The following is a 19289-nucleotide window of genomic DNA, read 5'->3' on the forward strand; positions in this document are numbered from 1 at the left end:
TTACAATATACCACAATGAAAATAAATCATTTAGTAAGCTAAAGTCAGAAAACATCCTAAATGTTTGTCCACAGAGACTGTTTAAATTAATTATGTTATATCCATACAATGGACCACTAAGCACCTGTTAAACAGAATGAGGCAGAGAGGAATAAAATATGTTGAAGATATGCTATTAAATTTAAAAAGAGTGGTGGGCCAGGAGCGGTGACTCATGCCTGTAATCCCAGCACTCTGGGAGGCTGAGGCAGGTGGATCACCTGAGGTCAGGAGTTCAAGACCAGCCTGGCCAACATGGTGAAACCCTGACTCTACTTAAAATACAAAAAATTAGCCAGCCGTGGTGACAGGCACCTGTAATCCCAGCTACTCAGGTGGCTGAGGCAGGAGAATCACTTGAACCTGGCAGGGTTGGAGGTTGCAGTGAGCCGAGATGACACCACTGCACTCCAGCCTGGGCAACAAGAGCGAAACTTCATTTCAAAAAAAAAAAAAAAAAGAAACGAAAATTAAAAAGAGTGTCGAATAATGTATACTGCATGTTCTCATTTGTTTTGGAGAAAAAAGAGGCTGTTTACACTCATTATTACATTTGTGATGAGAAATGGAAAATTCTTGGAAGGGTTCACACAGAAGATAGTCATCTGCGAGTTGTGGAACTGGAGGCTGAGTGGGGAGAAGACCTGTTTTGCATTGTACCTATATTTATTTGAATGCATTATTTAACTCATGGGCATGCTATTTTAGTATTAGTAATAGAGTAAAATACTTTTAGAAAACATGAACCGTGTGTAATAAAGAAGAGAGAACTTCCACAGAAGATACTCTTCTGTGAACCACACCAGCTGCAGTCATTATTAAACCACTGGTAAGCATCCCTCAGGCACGAGGAAGACCCAGCTCCCCAACTGACCTCATTTCCATCACTTCCCGCCTGCTTTCTTCATATTTATCCTTCCATTCTGAGACCTCTCTCTCCTTGGTTATGATCTAGTTTCAGGGAGAAGAAGAGAAAGGTTAGCCCCAGATGAGTGAACTCGGCTCTGAGCAATTCATCGATCAAGAAAAGGAGACGGTGAATAAATGTGGAATGAAAAATTCCTACGACAAACCATAATTACGTTCAGAGAACTTCCCTGAGCATAAAAAAGAAAGCAGCGAGATATCAAGACTTTCACAGTGCCCACTGGGGAGCAACTGAAAGGGGCATGCTTTTTGTTGTAAATTCAACAAGGCCAAAAGGCCCATCACATGACAGTGTCTAGGAAGATCAAAACACACGGTTCGCCATACATCTTTGCCTGCAGCGTTCAGAGGACAAAGTCTGTCTCCAAAGACTCTGGCTTTGTGGACCACGGGCATACGTGTTTATTTATAAGTGGCAGGAAGAGGGTAATCACACCACATGCCACGATACCTCTGCTCTGGCAATCTGGAGGGCAGAGTCCAGGTCGGGCTGCTGGAACAGAAGGCCTGCAGGTTTCTCCACCTCGGCGGTCCCAATGCGGGAGTACAAGGCTGTTTTGGAGATGGAGACGTCTGTTGGGTGAGCAGCCTCTCTCTGTGGAATGGTTTTTAATTAAAAACAAAAAGTTAGCATTAATCATATGACAAAGAGGATTACACTCACCCTCTCATGAATGGGCCAGTTGTATGGTTTTGAAACAAAGAAACATCAAAAGTATGAGAAAGTGCAGAGACTGATGAACAGGGAAATGCCGAGTCTAATCTAGGGATGGAGATCTATCATTCTGCACCCGGGCAGGCAGACAAAGGGGCTAATGGCAGAGGCCCCCGCAGCTCTGAGGCCTTGGAGTCCAGCATGTCTGGTACCTGCTTATCTCTGCCATTTATCACACACTGAGCCACTTAGGCACAGCGCCTGAGAACCCAGGGCACTATTCAGCAGGCTCCACTTCCAAAATGAGATCTCAATGGTGAATAACGTTGAATTCTAGTCTACTAGTCTACGTTTGCCTAGTTTTGAATAACCACAGATTTGATCACTTTTGTAAGACTGTTTACATTTCAATTTTGGGGCCATTTGTTTAGCTCTGTTTGAAAGGAAGTGAGTCACACAAAGCTTAAGGCCTACTGTAGTTGTCAACCAATATCACCTTTGGCTAGGTAGAGTTTCTGGATGTAAGAGTTATGTTGGAGTTCTGTTGCCATGAAGTCTGTTACATAAATGGGAAAATTAAAAACTGGGTCAATGACAATATCCACATTTGCTGACTAGACCCCGAACAAGTGGCATGATCCACCACCCCAACCCACTCAACTGATGTTGGTTTGAGGCTTTACAGCCTTTTGTGGAGAACAGATACTAGCCTCCCAGAGGTGAAGAGGAGTCTGTGGTTATTCTTTTTCCCTTTGCACAAAATGCTCGGCAATTTGCAACACAGTTGAAATGCGGTGTTAGCAGTATCATCGACCAGCACAGCCGGGCTGTCAGTCTACTTCTACTGCAAAAGAAACATCAAACCAACCACACTCTCAGTCCTATGCATTAACCTTGTGGTGCTGTCATGGCTGCCCAGTGATAACCTCTATCCTAGTTATCAATAATAGAGTGCTCTAACAGGCAGAGAAGGACTGCTTCTTCCTTTGGGAAATTATGAGAAGAAATTGAATGGTGTAAGGCCACCACAGTGAAGTAGAGAGAAGGAGATTTGGGGAAAGCATGATGAGGGCTTATCAAGGACAGCAGGTAAGATTAAAGAGTCAACAGTAACTGGGAAGGGGGAGGACCTAAAGGTACCTGTCCAGAATTTGTCCCTTCCACCACAAGAACAGGCATGCCTACCCTACGACAGCATCAGGGAAAATAAACCCGAGAAGGCAGACAGCGTAGAAAACTCCAGGAGTTTAATGGATAGGACGGAGATGACTGAGTTAGGACCAGTTAGTTAGCTGTATACACGCAGGGTGAAACTATATAGTTTCGGTTGTTCTGGAAGAGAATGTCTGTTGCCTGGGTTTCATGGCCCCTGCCTGGCCTCGCATACTTGGGGTGACCCTGAAGCAGGACCCAAATGATCCACCGGCCAGAGATGGAAGTACACAGTCTCCTTCAAGCAGACCCCAGAGACTCACTCATGTGAGAACAGGGCAGGCTCAGGCCCTCAAGAAGCCCCCGTGTTAAGGACGCTTGACCAGAATACACATTAATAGCCCTCAGCAGAGGCAGGCTGACCTCCCAGAACCAAGGGCACCACCAGGCCACAGGGCCAGAGCCTCTCACATGCAGGGGTTTATCTCTACTCTTTGAAAATGGTTTTCACAGTTCTGCTTGTCACGCGGGAACTTCTCAGGAAGTAGTTGAAAATGACACAGAGATCAATAGTCAATATTTGTCCTATGGAGAAAGTTCATAAACACACAATTCTGAAAAAAATCCTGGGCCGCGTGTGGTGGCTCACTCACACCTGTAATCCCAACACTTTGGGAGGCTGAGGTGGGAGGATCCCTTGAGGCCAGGAGTTTGAGAACACCCTGGGTAACATTGTGAGACCCCATCTCTATAAAAAATTTTAATAAAAAAAAAATTGGGGACCGGTTGCAGTAGCTCACACCTGTAATCCGAACACTCTGGGAGGCTGAGGCAAGTGGATCGCCTGAGGTCAGGAGTTCAAGACCCGCCTGGCCAACATGGCAAACCCCTGTCTCTACTAAAAATACAAAAATTAGCCGGGCATGGTGGTGCATGCCTGTAATCCCAGCTACTCAGGAGCCTGAGGCAGGAGGATTGTTTGAAACCCAGGAGGCGAAGGCTACAGCGAGCTGAGATCATGCCACTGCACTCCAGCCTGGGTGACAGAGTAAGAGTCTGTCTTAAAAAAAAAAAAAGATAAAGGATTTTAAAAGGAAAACAAAACTGTTCATTTTAAAGTCAACAAATGTGTGTGTGTGTGTTTTTTTTTAATGAGCAATAAAATTTCAAAATGAAAACAACATCAGTCACCATCAAACTCAGCGTGGACCTTCTGAAGATGAATATAATGGAGAATCTCAGTGACTGGCCTCAAGGTTTCCCAGAACGAGATTCAATTCTGACCAAAATAAGCAGGCTCCCTGCAGCGCAGGAGAAAATTGATTTAATTAAAACTAACTTTATCATACTGGGCAGAAACTAAATATGACTAATGAAGGAATTAATTATCTTTATGCTGCCTAAAATCCTTTGTAAAACAAGAAAGGGAATGAAAAAAATCAATAAAATAATGAGGTTTCTAAGAAAATGCAAACGGACACTACCATGTAGACTGTTCACTGACCCCTTCATCCTGGCCACCTGGTGTTTTCAATAAAGGAACAGCTGACTTCAGAGCCCTCTTGAATTACTGCCCGAGTATCTGCGTGTTGATGAAATTCATCGTGTACACTCTGGTTTCCCCTTACAACCAAGAATTGTTTTTAACTGAAATTAATAGCTTTGTCTCTCGCTGATATTTTAAGATCAGATATTTTTAGATTAAGCTTTGTTTCTCTCACATAACCCTCACTTGCTACTTTAGAGGGGCCAAAAGGCCACTAGAATCACAAATTGAAATGTGAAATGGCTGTGACACAGAAGGCATGGACTTTGTAACCAATTTCCAACCTTCACTCCACTCAAGTCCCGCGACCTGCGAGAACCTCTGGCCACTGTCTCCTGCTTCAGATCTGCAGGCTGTGCCTGGGGTCCTTCCTGCTGGCAGCTGGGGGTGGGGTCCTAGCCCCCTTGTGGACAGTTCCCTGCTGCCAGACATGGAGAGGAGGGGCTGGCACTGTGGCAGGATCCCTGTCCCCTGGAGCAGAGACAGGCCAATTCTGGGCAGAGCACCTGCACATCCGAGACTGGGAGAGCCATGCCAGAGGGGCCACGGAGGGGTGAGGCCAGGAGTCAGGATGAGCTAGGGAGATGACAGCTACCTGGACCAAGGCCACGGTGCATGGACACAGGCCTGGCGCTCAGGGGGTGTCCAGGTCATGTGCCGCCACCCAAGCAGGAGAGTGGCCTCCGCTGGGTGCTGCCCCATCCAGTTCTGACCACAGGCAGTCCCCAAGCCCAGGAGGAGCGGGGATCATGGAGAGGCACTCAGCATCAGGCCTTATGCCACTCCCACAGGTGGCACCACCGGCACCAGCCAGCTGCTCCCGCTTACCAAGCCAAGACATAGCCTCCAGGCAATGACCACAGATGCTCCAGAGGGCCAAATACACAGGCGCTCGTGAGTTGGTACTTGTCACTCCTCTCAGGCTGTTCTCGTGGCTTTTGGGCATCGCATCTCCCTCCTTTTGAATCTCAGCTCAATGTGTGTGCATGGGGGGTCAGTCTGTGACACAGCAATAGAGAGGGCAACACGTAGCATGCTGCCAGGCTGCTCAGTGACGACACAGGTGGCCCCAACGCCTTCTGCTCATGTCAGCTCCAGGCATCAGCCTCTTCTAGGCCAGGACTGAGGGGCCACACCACTCTACCGCCCCGGGGGGCTCTTGCCAGGACTCGCCCCTTCCTGAAGCTTGTTATTTGTATGGCCTTGCTCCTAAGGAACCCAGACACAGTCTTCCATCTTTCTACTGGGTCCTCCTAACCCAGAAAGGCCCATAGCCTGCGCCTCTTGGAGAGCCACCCAGACACAACATTCAGATTCCATCTGACGTGGCTGAGTGTTAAATTCAGGGCTCCTGCACCACAGTTCCAGTGACCTTGGTCAGGTTCACGCCCAGGAGGACACAGCCGAATTCCATCTGACCAGAAGGATGTGGAAGGACAGTAATGGTAAGACTGCAGCCTGACACCCCAGCCCCTAAGGACTTTTCCTCATTTCTCACATTTTCTAACTGAGATGGAGAAACCCCCACTGCAGCTCTTCCAAGGCTGACTCAGCTCTCCACCAGTCTAAAGAGAAATGGAAGTCAAAGCTGCTTTGGGGGACAACCGGAAAAATCACTCCCCACTCTAGCTCATGGTGATTCTCATCCATGCGATATGATATTTTTCGTTCCAAGTGATTTCATCTTTGTGTTAGCAACAGCTTAAGACCATGTTGGCAAAATGATGGAGCTGTGTCACCTACCGCTGAAATATATGGCCAGAAAAAAAGGCAAATTGGATACACAGCTGCTGTTTTCTCTTCCTATGCATCAGCAGTTTCCAATGCAGCAAGGGACAATCTTTCTATATGGAAAAGAAACCCACAGGGACCAACTTGAGGTCAGGCCCGTGGACCACCCTCAGGCTGGGTAGCTACAGGAATACCATCTATTTTCCACGGGCCAACATCACCAGGTAATGCACTTTTTACAAAAGCAATACAAGTTACTCTACTAGAGAAAAATGTTCCCTCTAGACTCCAAGACAGTTCTACCCTCACAGAATACTCCTTTGAGCACACGCCTCTGAAATAAAAGAGGTGGCTTGGGCTGCCTCTCCGACCCACACACTATGAACTTGCAGGACACTATTTTCTAACTCAGAATTGGGGCACATATTCTGAGAACAGCCTGTAATTGACAAAAAGTCAACTCCTGGCTATTATTTGCCAACAGTTGTCTCTGGCCGCTCTCCAAAGGAGGTGGCAGGGGGACCACGGCCCTCAGCACACTCCATCTCCACCCTGAGCTACTCACCAAACATGCTCAATTTCACCTCAAACTCTGGACAGGAATACACGGTACTTACAGTGGTCAAACTACATGCAATTCATTCTGTCTTTAGGCCCCAAGGATGTCTAGAAATAAATCTAGTGCGTGTGGGGGTGGGGGGAAGTCCTCACTGCTTCATGCTTTCTAAAAATCTTGCTTTCATAGAAATTCGACCTAAGCTTATGATTTGGCAACAAGAACGAGGACATCCCCAGTCTGTACTGACATTCTTGTCCCTGCCCCGGGTCTCGCTGTTCCCAGCCTGCACACCCACAGTGTAAGCACCTACTGTCTCTGGGAGGGGTCTCTCTTTTGCATATGGCCAAGGAGACCTCACTGGGGGGCCATCAGGGCCGTAGTAGCAGCCGGAACTCTTATTCCTGTACCAAGGATGAGAGACACAGACGTCACTGCCCCCCGACCCCTGCAGATGAGCTGTTACTCCAGGCAGGCAGGCCAGGGGCTCCCATTCGTACTTTTTTTTTTTGTTTGTAAAGATAGGGTCTCACTCTGTCACCCTGGCTGGAGTGCAATGACGTGATCACGGCTCACTGTCACCTTGAACTCCTGGGCTCAAGCAATCCTCCCACTTGAGCCTCCCAAGGAGCTAGAACTACAGGTGTGTACCACCATACCTAGCTGGGGACCTCTCACTTGGAGACCTGAGTTCTAGTCCCCAACAGGCTGGTGAATCACTGTCAAGTGGCTCCATCTCCCCATCTGTAAAATGGGACCCGGATCTACCCACTGAGGACAGACACTGGGAGCACCTGATCAGGTAACAGAAGCAAAAGGTGAAGTGTCCGCTAACAGCAGCAGCTTTCCTTTATCACACACCTACTAGGTGTCAAGCATGGTGTCACTCTCCACATACCAGACGTCTGTCATCCTCACAACAACCTGTAAACTGGCTATTATTGGCCTCATCTCATGAACGGCAAAACTAAGGCCTTCAGAGAGGTTCACCTACTTGTTCAAAGCCACAGAGCACAGTCTGACATACTAGGTTCATCGGGATGTCCAACTCGGGGTGGGGTAAGGGGTAGGAATGAGGATGCCCTCAGAGACCAAGGTTTGCATGGGCAGTCCAGGGACAAACACACGCTCTGCACGTCATCAGCAACTCATTCAAATTGTTAATAAAAGTTACCCCAAACTTGGAAGCCAGGCAAAAAGATTTCTGCATGCCCTGTCAATGTCATACTCCATGCTAAAACTAGGAATTGGGAAACTCCATGGGCCAAATGGCCCACTGCTGTTTATTGTAAAGAAAAAAAAAAGAAAGAAAGCAAATAAGTAAAAGTTTTATTGGAACAGTGCCAGACAAGTATGGCCCACAAGGCTGGAAATACTTATTATCTGCACTTTACAGAAAGGATTTCTTTGGCCTGGTCTAGAGTATTATCAAATGTCTTGGTTTCACTTACTATGTATTATTGATTAGAGCCTCGTTGCAACAAAGTCAGATGTTAACTTGTAGAAAATAGAAAAGTCGCAAATTATGTTTGTTCAATAGAGAAGCAAATGCTAGCTGTAGAAAAAAAAACTCTCAAAGGTCATGAATTTTGTTTTGCTCTGTTGAATTGGTGCTCACCAGTTTTCTATTCAACTTTGCCGTCTTAGGCTAGCCTTCTTTACCCTACTGACCCTCACACTGGTCTCTGTATTCTCCCCCATTTAACCAGCAGTACCATCTCGCGGTTTAGCATTATCAAGTTAAATGGATCTCAGCTACGTGCTCAGTGTGTATTTATGCAAGAGTGACGCTTTCAGCTTTTTGGAAATGACCCTTTGCTGGACACCGATGATGCCCGCCTGGTGGATGGTTAGCAAAGCAGCTTCTGGACCCCAGCGGCACACATGACATTCCCAGGAGGTGGCGCACGCAGCAGCAAACCGGTACCTTGGCATCCTGGTGGCTGCGGGAAGCCAAAGCAATCTGCCTGGCCAGCTTCAGGGCTTCTATCCGCATGATGGCAAACTCTAACTCCTCCTGCCCGCAGGGAGTGTGGGCAAACCGCAGGGAAATGCATCAAGACAGACGTCAATGGTTTCCACATCCGAGAAATGAACGTGCCACGAAAATGTGTCATGACAGGCACTCAGGAAAAACACGCGCTCCATCTTTCTCTCACAATTAGCACCTCAGCAGATCATGAAATAAGCATTTAATTTCCTTTTCTAAAAACCACCCTTGTGATTGTCTGTCAGGAAGTATTGTGCAGTTGAATACAAAATGATTTTCAAAATGGGATCAAAATTTTACTGTTCTCTTTTCTTTGATTTCTTTCCCTTTTTCTTTCTTAAGGTAAAGTTGGCCAACAGTTTCCATGAATGGAGCTGCATCTCTCATATGGCTGTTAATAGTCTCTCTAGGTTTACTCTGAACATCCTAGTCTAGAGAATATCAAATTAAGTTGTCAAATTTAAAGCATAGAGTACATCACTGTTTTTGGTTCCAGATGCAAGACTGAGCCCAGATGTTATCTCACTGGGAGTCTGAGATAGCCACGTATATATATAAACAGCTTGGCCCAGTGGTGATCTAATATTCTTGGTTCAGTGAATAAATCACAGAAACTGCTTTGGGGGCTATCAACGCTTCTAAATAATGACTATTTGGGCCCAGTTTCTAAACTGAAATAGAAACGGTTTGTTCAATATGTAATCACACAATTTATATCACTTTGGTACCGTGGGTAAAGAACGTCACGTATACCATTCTTTGAAGGAAGATACGTCAGTGGGAACATTCTCGGCAGTTCCTCATCAAATCCTGCCTCATTTCATTTGGGCCTCGGGGGTTCATTCTCTACTGAGGTTTTCACAAACTCCCAAAAGGTCACACGTGGGCTACAAACCTGAAGTTTCTGAGCGAATAGTGGGGGGTTCTTTTCTGCTAAGTCGGGCTCCAGATAGTCAAGTGCACCACAGAGAGAGGCGGGGTGAGCTAGCCTGCTGAGGAGGGCGTCAGCAGAGGCAAAGGAGCCCTCGGGAGCTGTCTGAACGCCGGCAGAGAGGAGGACACACAAGAAAAATAGAGGAGAACAGAGAGTGATATTGATTCCAAGCAAGGGCCACAGAGCCATTTGCTGGACATTTCTGCCTTGAGGCTAAAGAGAGTATCAATTAGCTGCCATTACTTGTGGTTTCATCTAGACTAATTCCCACATGCTGACAATGGACATCTTGAGATTGGCAGACCCCACACCCTCCCCAAAAGCGCAGCCTTCAGTGTCCTCCCACTCCCACGCCACCCTCACTCCCTGGTCAGTGAGTGGCAGCTAGCTCGTAGAAGGTGAAAGGCCAGTTAGCTGGTGGGTTTTCCAAACATAACATAACTCTTCAAGAAATACTTTCCAATATATATATACAGGAAGTAAGGTTTTGGTAAAGGTCATTTTCTAAATCATGGAAAGATGATTTCAAATGAAAAAGTATCTTCTGATAGATCAGAAAGACTTCAGAATCAGAAGCCAGCTTTGTAGAAGGTGAATCATGGACATGTGCTTCAGAGTATTAATGTGACAGATTGATTCACATCTAGACCCTCTTTTTACTATTGTTGTTCTAGTATCCACTCCAGCATCCAACTGTCAGACACACAGTACGTGCTCAATAAACATTTGATGCATGAGAGAAATGGCCTACTAACACAGAACAAAAATAACACACTAAATCAAGGGCTTCACACCTGCTTAGGGATTGCTGGGCAGGAGGTAGACGAAATAAAACTAAAATCCACCTAGAAGGATGGTGCATTTCAGATGTGTGGAAGACCATGGCATGGGCATCACTTAGTTTGGGGAAGGCAGAAGACCATGTGATACGTGTGCTGTGCAGGGACTCGGGGGTAGGTGAGCCCTTCAGCTCAGCTCTATTTGCTCTGCAAGACCCCAGCAGGGCTTGGGGACAGGAAAAGTCCTGGTCTTTGAACAGGAGAAATTCCCATCACTAAGTCCCAGGAAAACTAACTTTCCCAAAAAAGGGTCCCCTGCCCTCTGTCAAGGATGAAGCTGCAGAAGACTGCTTAACGACTGTTCCAAAGCAACAATCCGTCCTAAGGGGCGAAAAATGGAAACTAAATAACCCTGAAGGCATATAAAGTACTTAAGTGTGAAATGCAAAACCACACTGGTATGAACAGAGAACCTTCCCCTCATCCTCATGGTATGGGATCGCCCAGGTTGGCTTCTGTGGTCCAGGAGTCAGGGTGGGACCCATGGCAGGTACCAGGTGAGTGTTGCTCTGAAGGCCTGGCCTTCTTGATGACAATACACAGCTAGCCCTGTGATCTGGGGGCCCTCCAACTCCACTTACAATTTCAATCGCCTCTGAAGGGGTGCCCAAGCCCATGGCCTCCAGTTCCTTCTGGGAGGGTTTCTCCGACACCTGCAAGTGTGGCTCTTGGTTAGGGGCCAGTCCTCGTGGGACAGGATGCTGGGCTTTTGTAGCAGCGTTCACAAGGGCTTCAGTCTCTTCAAAACTTGACCTGGGGGAAGCAAAGGGCATCTTCAGTCTTCTCACTGGGAAACCCACTGAAATCAACCAGGATCCCCTGACCATGTTGATATCACAAGGAATCCTGGACTTCCCGAGGGATATGGGCCAGGTCTCCAGTGGCCATGCAGCCTCTAGACTGGGCAGTCACCCCCGGACCAAGAGTCAAGCGAGGGGCAGAAGTACAGATGCCACTGGCTATAGACCCAAGCTCCGGAGTTTGGCAGACCACCAGCTGCCTGGTTGTGGACTCTGGGGAAGTGACTGGGTACCGTGCCTCCAATTCCTTCTCTTTAAGATGGAGACAATGGACCTCTCTGTGAAGATTAAATGAGATGCTGCATGCCTGTAAAGCACTTAACGCGGTACCTGTCACCTGGTGCCGCTACTGTTTTAGTAACGTAACCACCATCATCATAGTTCTCACCACCTTGGGCAGCCTGCAAAGTCTCTTTTGTAAGTTTGGGAAGTCAGTGCTAGCACTTTCACTCCCGCTTAAAGGGGCAGGCAGACAAAAATAGGCTGGTCCAAATCTTACAGCAATGCCCACACTTACTTGATCAAACAATGCGTTGCTCCAAACATTAGCCCTCATAAATGCAAACATGAACACCCATATCAATAATGTACATTTACCAGGCACTTGAAGTGTGCCAGGTACTTCAACAAGAGCTTTACACACAGCATCCCTCTGGAAGACAGAGTGCCCTCTCCCCCTCGCACAGCTGGGGGAGGCCCTGGAAGACTGATAGCCTCCTTTAATCTTCATAAAATCCCTGCAAGGTCCGTTTCATTATTACTTTTACTTTACATGCAAGGGAACTGAGGCCCAGGAGAGCCAAGTACCTCACATCAGGTCACACAACCAGGAGGGGGTCCTGGGGTCAAGCTCTGAATGCTGGACCACAGTGTCCCCCTTTAGATAAATGATGGAATAAGGTGTGTGTGTGCTGGGCAAGATTATAGGGTGTGGGTCACACAGTCAGCTGCTGAAGGATTTTTCTTTAGTCCAAAGGGCAGCCAGTAACAAAACCAATGTGTTTATGTCCCTGTGGACATTCAGAGAGACTAAAGTGTGGGCTGGCCAGGTACTGTGGCCTGTAATGCCTGTAAGGCATGTACTGTGGCCAGGTACATGCCTGTAATTCCAGCATTTTGGGAGGCTGAGGTGGGAGAAGCCCTTGAGCCCAGGAGTTTGAAACAAGCCTGGGCATCATAGTGAGACCCTGTCTCTATTAAAAAGAAAAAAAATTATGTGGCTTGTCAGCTGCCTGAATCTATGCACTGAAATGAAGTCAAAATAACAGCATGAAGGCGCTCAGAGGCTCTGGAACATCCAGCATGATGTGTAACTCTCTCATCACGGAAGTCATACCCTGAACACGGCGTCGGGGACTCTGACATGCGGACGGGAGTTGACTTGACGGGGCTCTCCTGAGAAGTGTCAAACATAAGGTACAAGGCCTGCTTCTTCGGGGCGTCATCGTCCTGCTGCAGGGATCAAAGTCACATATCAGCTTGGGTACAGCTGGCCTGAACGTGCAACTGAGATGAAAACCACAGCACTCTTCAACAGGGAACAAATAACCCACCAGGGTAAAGCCTTCATTGTTCTGGAGCCACCAGAAAGAAAGGAGGAAGTGGGGCCTGATTAGGAGTGGGGGGGGGGGCGCGGGAGGGAAGGAGGATGCAGAGAAAGTACAACTGAGTTCAAGTAGGAACGTGCGCCAGTGGAGAAGACTCCACGGCATTGGTGAGCTGGACTTTGTTCAATTCACCAACATTTTCTGAGCACCTTCTCTGGGCCAGGAGCTGCGCTGGCCACTGCAGATAAACAGAGAGGTAGGGCAAGAGCCCAGATCTGGACCGTAGCTGAATGAGCCCAGGGCAGGGGCAGGGCCTGGAGAGCAGCTCAGCTGGACTAGAAACACGGCTGTGGGATGTCAAGCCCCAAAATGGAAACTGGCATCTCTCGGTGATGCCTTGAAAGATCCCCTCCACATGCCCTGCTGGGGTCCCCAAAGAAGTCCTTGCAATGGCCGGCAGGCATGCTGCTCTGCACCGCCATGAAATCTCTGGGTGGCTCTGCTGTTCCCGAGCAGGGCATGCTCCTCACAAAATTCATCCGCGAGGCCTGCCAATGCACCAGGCAGTGGGTGGTGGCACAAGAGGAAGGGGCCCCTTGTGGTTTCAATCCATTTCAATCAAAGATCTCAAAACACATGACAGTTCCCCTTCAGTGGTAAAATGTGTCACCCTCAGTATTATGTATATGGCCTCAGCTACTGGGGCCTCAGTTGTGATTACAGAGCTAAGCTCTTTAAGCAACACACCAGGGGATGATGACAAAGCCCACGCACTATACTCGGGCAGCTGTGATCTCACTGACGTGGCGCTTGTGTTAAGCCTGTGCCGGGGGACATTCTCCCACCCAACCTTCAGGTCTAACTTACAGCAACCTGCAGTTTGGAAGCAGTAACCCCGGCATCAATGACTCATGCAAAGTAAGATAAAGAGCAACACGTCCAGGACTGTGTAGTGCTGCAAGCAAGCCCTCCTGTGTGCCACACGTCTCCGAGGGCATCGCTGACAGCAGCAAGAGGTCACCCTTGGAATAACATGCCCCAGGGCAGCAGGTATTATGCCAGGAAAGACAGTGCCCATCATAACCTCTTAAAATGAAAACCCAGGGAGAAAGGCTTATTGCCCAGAGAAAATATTCAGTTACTTAAAATAACTTCTCAAAAACAGCTAATCGTATACCCGAAAAACCACCACTACTTCATTTTATTTTATTATTTTAAAGAAATCTCTAGCTCTTTCTCAGTCTAAGAAAGTAGTTCTGCTGGACATCTAATTGCATTCTATGATTTTCTCCCTGAAAATGTCAAACGAAGTGGATTGAGTACAAACCTCAACCCCCCAGCCCCAGTCCATCATCGCTGTGCACCCGGGAAGCTGTGTACACAGAGAGCACTCGATTTGGGGTCTGAGCTCCCAGAGACGCTCTGCACAGGGGAGGAGGCCCCTGAAGGCAGGAAAGCGAGTCCCCTAAGTGGCCCGAGGCAGAAGAACTTACAGGTAAGGAGGAGCCAATTTTTTCCATATATTCAATTTCATAGGAGTTTCTGTAATCCAACTCTGCAAAAACAAGAACAAACACAAACACACAAAAAAACAAAAGATCAGGTTAGCGCCAGAGGAGAAAAATGGGAAGATCTGAGCCAGGCAGGGTTGTTGCTATCCCGACTCTGGGCTGACGGTGTCCACTGCCTAGAGACCTCTGATACAGCCTGAAGCAAAGGCCCAGCTTGGCTATTTTCAGACAATTGGTAAACGTCTTGCTGTAAAGGGGCTTCTGCCATTAGGGAGGCTGAGAAGGTCTTGAGGAATTCCAAGGCAAGACCAAGCATAGCCCAAGTGTGGCCAGACCTGAGTGCTCTGTGTTGAGTGTTCCCATAAGACAGCCTGTGCATTCTGGGTGCTGGTTTCCTCTGTAACTCTCATGTGCAACACGTGGGATGATACATCCTCATGACGTTTGGGAACTGGACCCTTACTTGCCCCCTCTGGGTATTCGGCTCTGGCCACCCTCTGAAGTGAGGGAAGAACGATATTGTTCCTTCAGTGCTGCTGGTAAGAGAAGCTTTGCAAGTCACCTGGAGCCTTTCCCAGGGGTCTACCAGTGTCTTCAGGGCTGGTCCAAATCTATTTTCAAACACAAAGACTAGTAAAGTCCAATGGGTAGAGAAATGACCTGTTTAAAATTGATTGGTGAAAATCCCATACGCTCAATGGAGATGGCAAACACCACTGCCTGCCTCCAGTACCTGGAAACTGAGCTGACACTCAACTGAATTCCCCGTCCAGCAAACGAATGGAGCACCTCCTATATGCTTCGCACTATGCCGGGCATAGTAGATACGGTGGTGGATAAGACCAGAATGGACTTTTGTCCTCACAGAAGCCACAATCTAGAGCTACCAGGTGCCTCTTTTCTACTAACATAGAAAGCCAAGAGGTGAAGAGTGACCTGCTCAGAAACCCACTGTGAAAAAGCATCAGTGGCAATTCATCAAGTTTAATCTTTCAACTTCTTTAAAGATGAAAATAAAGATAAACAGCAGTTCTGGTTTAAAGCCCCTTTATTTCTGCCTATTGTTAAAGGCATCATCCAAAAACTATGAGCTTTAAAATGAGATATTTCCTGGAGGACTTTCTTAAAACCTGCAAATGGCTGAATAACCCCAACTACTTAAACAACTGGACAATCTTTCAGGAATCTCTGAATCTCCCTTAGTGAGGCAAACATATCCTTCTACTCGGCATGGCCAGGTCATGAGATCAAAGACAGTTTTGTGGATTGAAGGCCAGAAAGCCCTGTTGCATCCTGAATAGAGATGACTGGAGAAAGTGTGTTTCCAACTCTCACACCAAGCCTGAACCCCAGGGTCTGCCCCAGCTTAAGACAGAAGCATTAATTCGTAAAGTCTTAATCGCCTCCTCACCTTAAAAATGAGAAGCAGGACAGGGCACAGAGGCTCACACCTATAATCCCAGCACTTTGGGAAGCTGAGGCTAGCGGATCATTTGAGGTCAGGAGTTCAAGACCAGCCTGGCCAACTCCATCTCTACTAAAAATACAAAAATCAGCTGGGGGCACACCTATAGTCCCAGCTACTTGGGAGGCTAAGGCAGAAGAATCACCAGAACCCAGGAGGCAGAAGTTGCAGTGAGCCAAGATTGCACCACTGCATTCCAGCCTGGGTAACAGAGCGAGACTGCTTCCAAAAAAAAGAGAGAGAGAGAAGGAGGAAGGAGACAGGGATGGACGAGGTGATATTTAGGGTCTCTCCCTGATCTATCTATCACTTTCCAAGTATAAAACCCTGGGACTATCATTTTACTGTTCTTTTATAAGCTGTTTAAGTTGAAAAAATAATAGTGAATCAGCTGCCTCTTCTAAGGTATCATTACAATTCCCAAGGCATTACAAGCCCTAAATTATTTAACAGAAATCTTTAGGCACACTCCAATACAGTACAGGGCACCCAGGACACACCAAACGAGCAACAGACCACCGCAGAGTTTTTCCAGGGACCTGTGGCCTCAGGCGAGTGCCCAGCTCGGGTAACCAGCTCGCCTCACTAAAGCGTCCCACTTGGAACCTCAGCTCTTCTGGTGGTTGAATCTGGGTGAGTTCTAGGTCATGGGGATCACTCATCTGCCTTCTCTGCTACCTGCCAAAAGGAAGTCCCTTCCCACTGTCCTGTGTCCCTCATTCCTCCCTTCAGAAGGAACTGACGGCGCAAAAGTAGGGTTCTCTGATACCCACATTAGTGTTTGCATTTGTGAGATGCCTGGTTTCAGAAGGCCCACAATCCCAGACGAGTGGCAGACGCCTGGAGACGCTCCTTCGGAACACACCCTGCTTGCTGCAATCACAGTCATTTGGGGTCCTGATTTATAATTTACAAAATGACCTAGACAGGATGTAAGAAAAACAAATACTTCCTTCTGTCATCTTGGGTGATCTCTGATCCTTTGAGAAAACATCTTTCTGAACTTGGTTTTCAAAATTTCACTCATCTGCTTCAAATCCTAAGCCTCAAAGGGCAGGCACAGAGGTGAAGCCACATCCAAGTTCAGCCCCATTTTCACACCATGCCACACACAGCTGGTAGGCCAGGAAGGGTGATGCCACCATACCAAGTGGCACATCATATTCTCAACTGGAGGAGACGGCCCTTGCTAGCGTGTGTGGCTGCTCCCAGCTGAAGAGGCTCAGTTATTGTTCCCCGGTCCCGTCATTTCTGAGGGCTGCTTTTGGTAATTATTTCCTATGGGGGCACTGCACAGCGAGAGGGCTTCGGTGCTGCTTTCATCTGACTCTAGTTGCCGGGCACTTGCTGGGAACAGGAAAGAGCCTCAGCAGAAGCCAGAAGGATGCCACTGAGTCTAGGTCTCTGTTCCCAGGATCAGGGAAGCCAACTCACCCGATGTCTCCTGGCCTACTGTCTTATCTAACAAGTGGAGCTCAAAGAGCCTACATTTTGTAGGCTAAAATGAAATACTTTAAGATAAAAATCCTTCTCTGGGTTACACAAATGTAAAGGAGCATGATCAGATATATTCCTGCTCATGGCTAGTATTTTTGGAACTTTTAACCTAAGTGATGTTACGTTAGGGGAGAAGAAAAGAGTCCAGGGAAACAGACAGAGGCTGCTCCCAGCTTCCCCACCATCACCCTTCTAAGTGTCTGCAGTGTGACAGAGACGGTGCCTGCCGTTAAAGAACAGCTGCGGCTTCCAAGGAGGGCGCTTTCCCCTCTGTCAGAGTGGGAAGGAGGGACTGACAGAGCTGTGTTAAAGGACACAGGGAAATGGGGTGGCCACCAGAGTCACTGAGACTTGTGACTCTAAAACAACTGCACTCTGTCAGGGTCTCTTGGACAGCCAGAAGAGGACTCAGCTGTGTAGACCAATGGTTCCTAATCTTTTCCTCCACAAGAACCACATGGGTTAAGTTTTCTCCCACCGCATCATGCTTTAAAAGACTGCACCAAAAAAGGGCATTTGCTAAGCAACCATGCAAAGAAAACCATTTATAACTGTCAATGAGTTCTTCATCCGTGGAAGATGACCAGTGTCATCCTAGTGAGTTGATACGATTACAGCCCAAGTATGGTATTTTAATCCCCTGGGCATCTTTCTAAACTAGTTACACTCAGGTGTTTTGAAATATTAAAGACAACTTGAAGCTCTTCAACACTCCACTCCTACGGACCTAGGTAGGAAAGTGTGATTAGTCAATAGCCTCATTCTACAGGCGAAGGCAGCAAGCCTTCTCCACACTCACAGAAAGAGCACAGCTGTTAAGTCAGGCAGACCTGGCTCTCCACGGATTTGTGCCAGAACACCGGGGGAGTCACTAACAGCTCCAAGCTCTGAATCCTTGTTCTTAAAATGGGGAATTGTAGAAAAGCACTCAGCAGACTGAGAGGATGAAATGAAATCATATGAGCATAGAAGACTGCACAGCTCAAAGTAAGTCCTCACCCAATGACAGGTCCTAGCTTATTATTGTTACCTATAGAATCAATACAATAGCGAATATGTATTTAAATCATAATTATTATTTCTCACTCAACATTTCCTTTTCCTATGGTTGATGACTTCATTGTAAGAGTCTCAGATCACAGCTGGGGCCCCGCACGGATTCTTTCTGATGATCACATCAGCACCCCTGAGTGTGTGTCTGGTGCTGCTAGACCGGACCTCATTACATTAACGGTATTTCCACATCCAGATGCTGGAGGGACCCTGGGTGTGTGAGCGAGGTAGATGCAGCGGGGCCGCACCTCCTGAAACTGCAACTGTTGTGTCTTCACACTGATGAAGGATTTTTGATTGTCTACCAACTAAAATTATAGTCATGACTTCCCAAATCTTCCCATTTTCTAAGGTAATGGGTTTAACCAAGTTTTGTTCCAAACTCATGTATTTACATATTTGTTCAATTTGTACAGAAACAAACAACTGTCAAATATGTCACTCAGCTAGTAAGTTGTCTGTTTCAGTAGTGTGGAAGATGGACAAATAAATGCCACCATCGAATAAGGTACATATTAGCCCTAAAAGTACTGTTAGTATTTTTATATTTTCTAAGGGAAAAAAATGCATGTATTTGGTTCCTGATAGGAAAACTAAAGACATACACATATCAAAATCATATGCCTAGCTCAAATTGGCTTTTTTTTTTTTTTTTTTGAGACAGAGTCTCACTCTGTCACCCAGGCTGGAGTGCAGTGACGTGATCTCAGCTCACTGCAACCTCTGCCTCCTGGGTTCAAGCGATTCTCCTGCCTCAGCCTCCCTAGTAGCTGGGATTACAGGTGCCCACCACCATGCCTGGCTAATTTTGTATTTTAGTAGAGACGGGGGTTTCTCCATGTTGGCCAGGCTGGTCTCGAACTCCTGACCTCAAGTGATCTGCCTGCCTCAGCCTCCTAAAGTGCTGAGATTACAGGTGTGAGCCACCACGCCCGGCCCCAACCTCAGGATGGTTTCCAAATGCTTTTCTCCGACATTTAGAAATTTCTTACCAAGCTCAAGAGATGTGACCCATCATAGGTGCTATCAAAATGGCCAAGTCTGATG

The 19289-nt window shown here is 47.3% G+C and overlaps 1 protein-coding gene across 15 annotated transcripts in view; it reads right to left on the reverse strand.

Annotated features, from left to right (window-relative positions):
• Positions 1 to 19289, reverse strand: part of TACC2 (transforming acidic coiled-coil containing protein 2) — a 263416-nt gene that overhangs the window by 16329 nt on the left and 227798 nt on the right. For 10 of the 15 annotated variants that reach the window (XM_017872250.1, XM_017872246.1, XM_017872248.1 and 7 more), the window contains 7 exons: positions 14210 to 14271; positions 12506 to 12621; positions 10951 to 11122; positions 9492 to 9632; positions 8534 to 8623; positions 1418 to 1561; positions 914 to 990 (listed from right to left, as the gene is read on the reverse strand). In XM_017872250.1, the coding sequence (XP_017727739.1) occupies positions 914 to 990; positions 1418 to 1561; positions 8534 to 8623; positions 9492 to 9632; positions 10951 to 11122; positions 12506 to 12621; positions 14210 to 14271 (802 nt within the window). The remainder of the gene's footprint in view (positions 1 to 913; positions 991 to 1417; positions 1562 to 8533; positions 8624 to 9491; positions 9633 to 10950; positions 11123 to 12505; positions 12622 to 14209; positions 14272 to 19289) is intronic. The other 5 variants (XM_017872254.1, XM_017872253.1, XM_017872258.1 and 2 more) reach the window with 2 other exon arrangements.

The sequence above is a fragment of the Rhinopithecus bieti genome, unplaced genomic scaffold (genome assembly GCF_001698545.2).
Source record: "Rhinopithecus bieti isolate Rb0 unplaced genomic scaffold, ASM169854v2 scaffold_6710, whole genome shotgun sequence".
Taxonomy (NCBI): domain Eukaryota; kingdom Metazoa; phylum Chordata; class Mammalia; order Primates; family Cercopithecidae; genus Rhinopithecus; species Rhinopithecus bieti.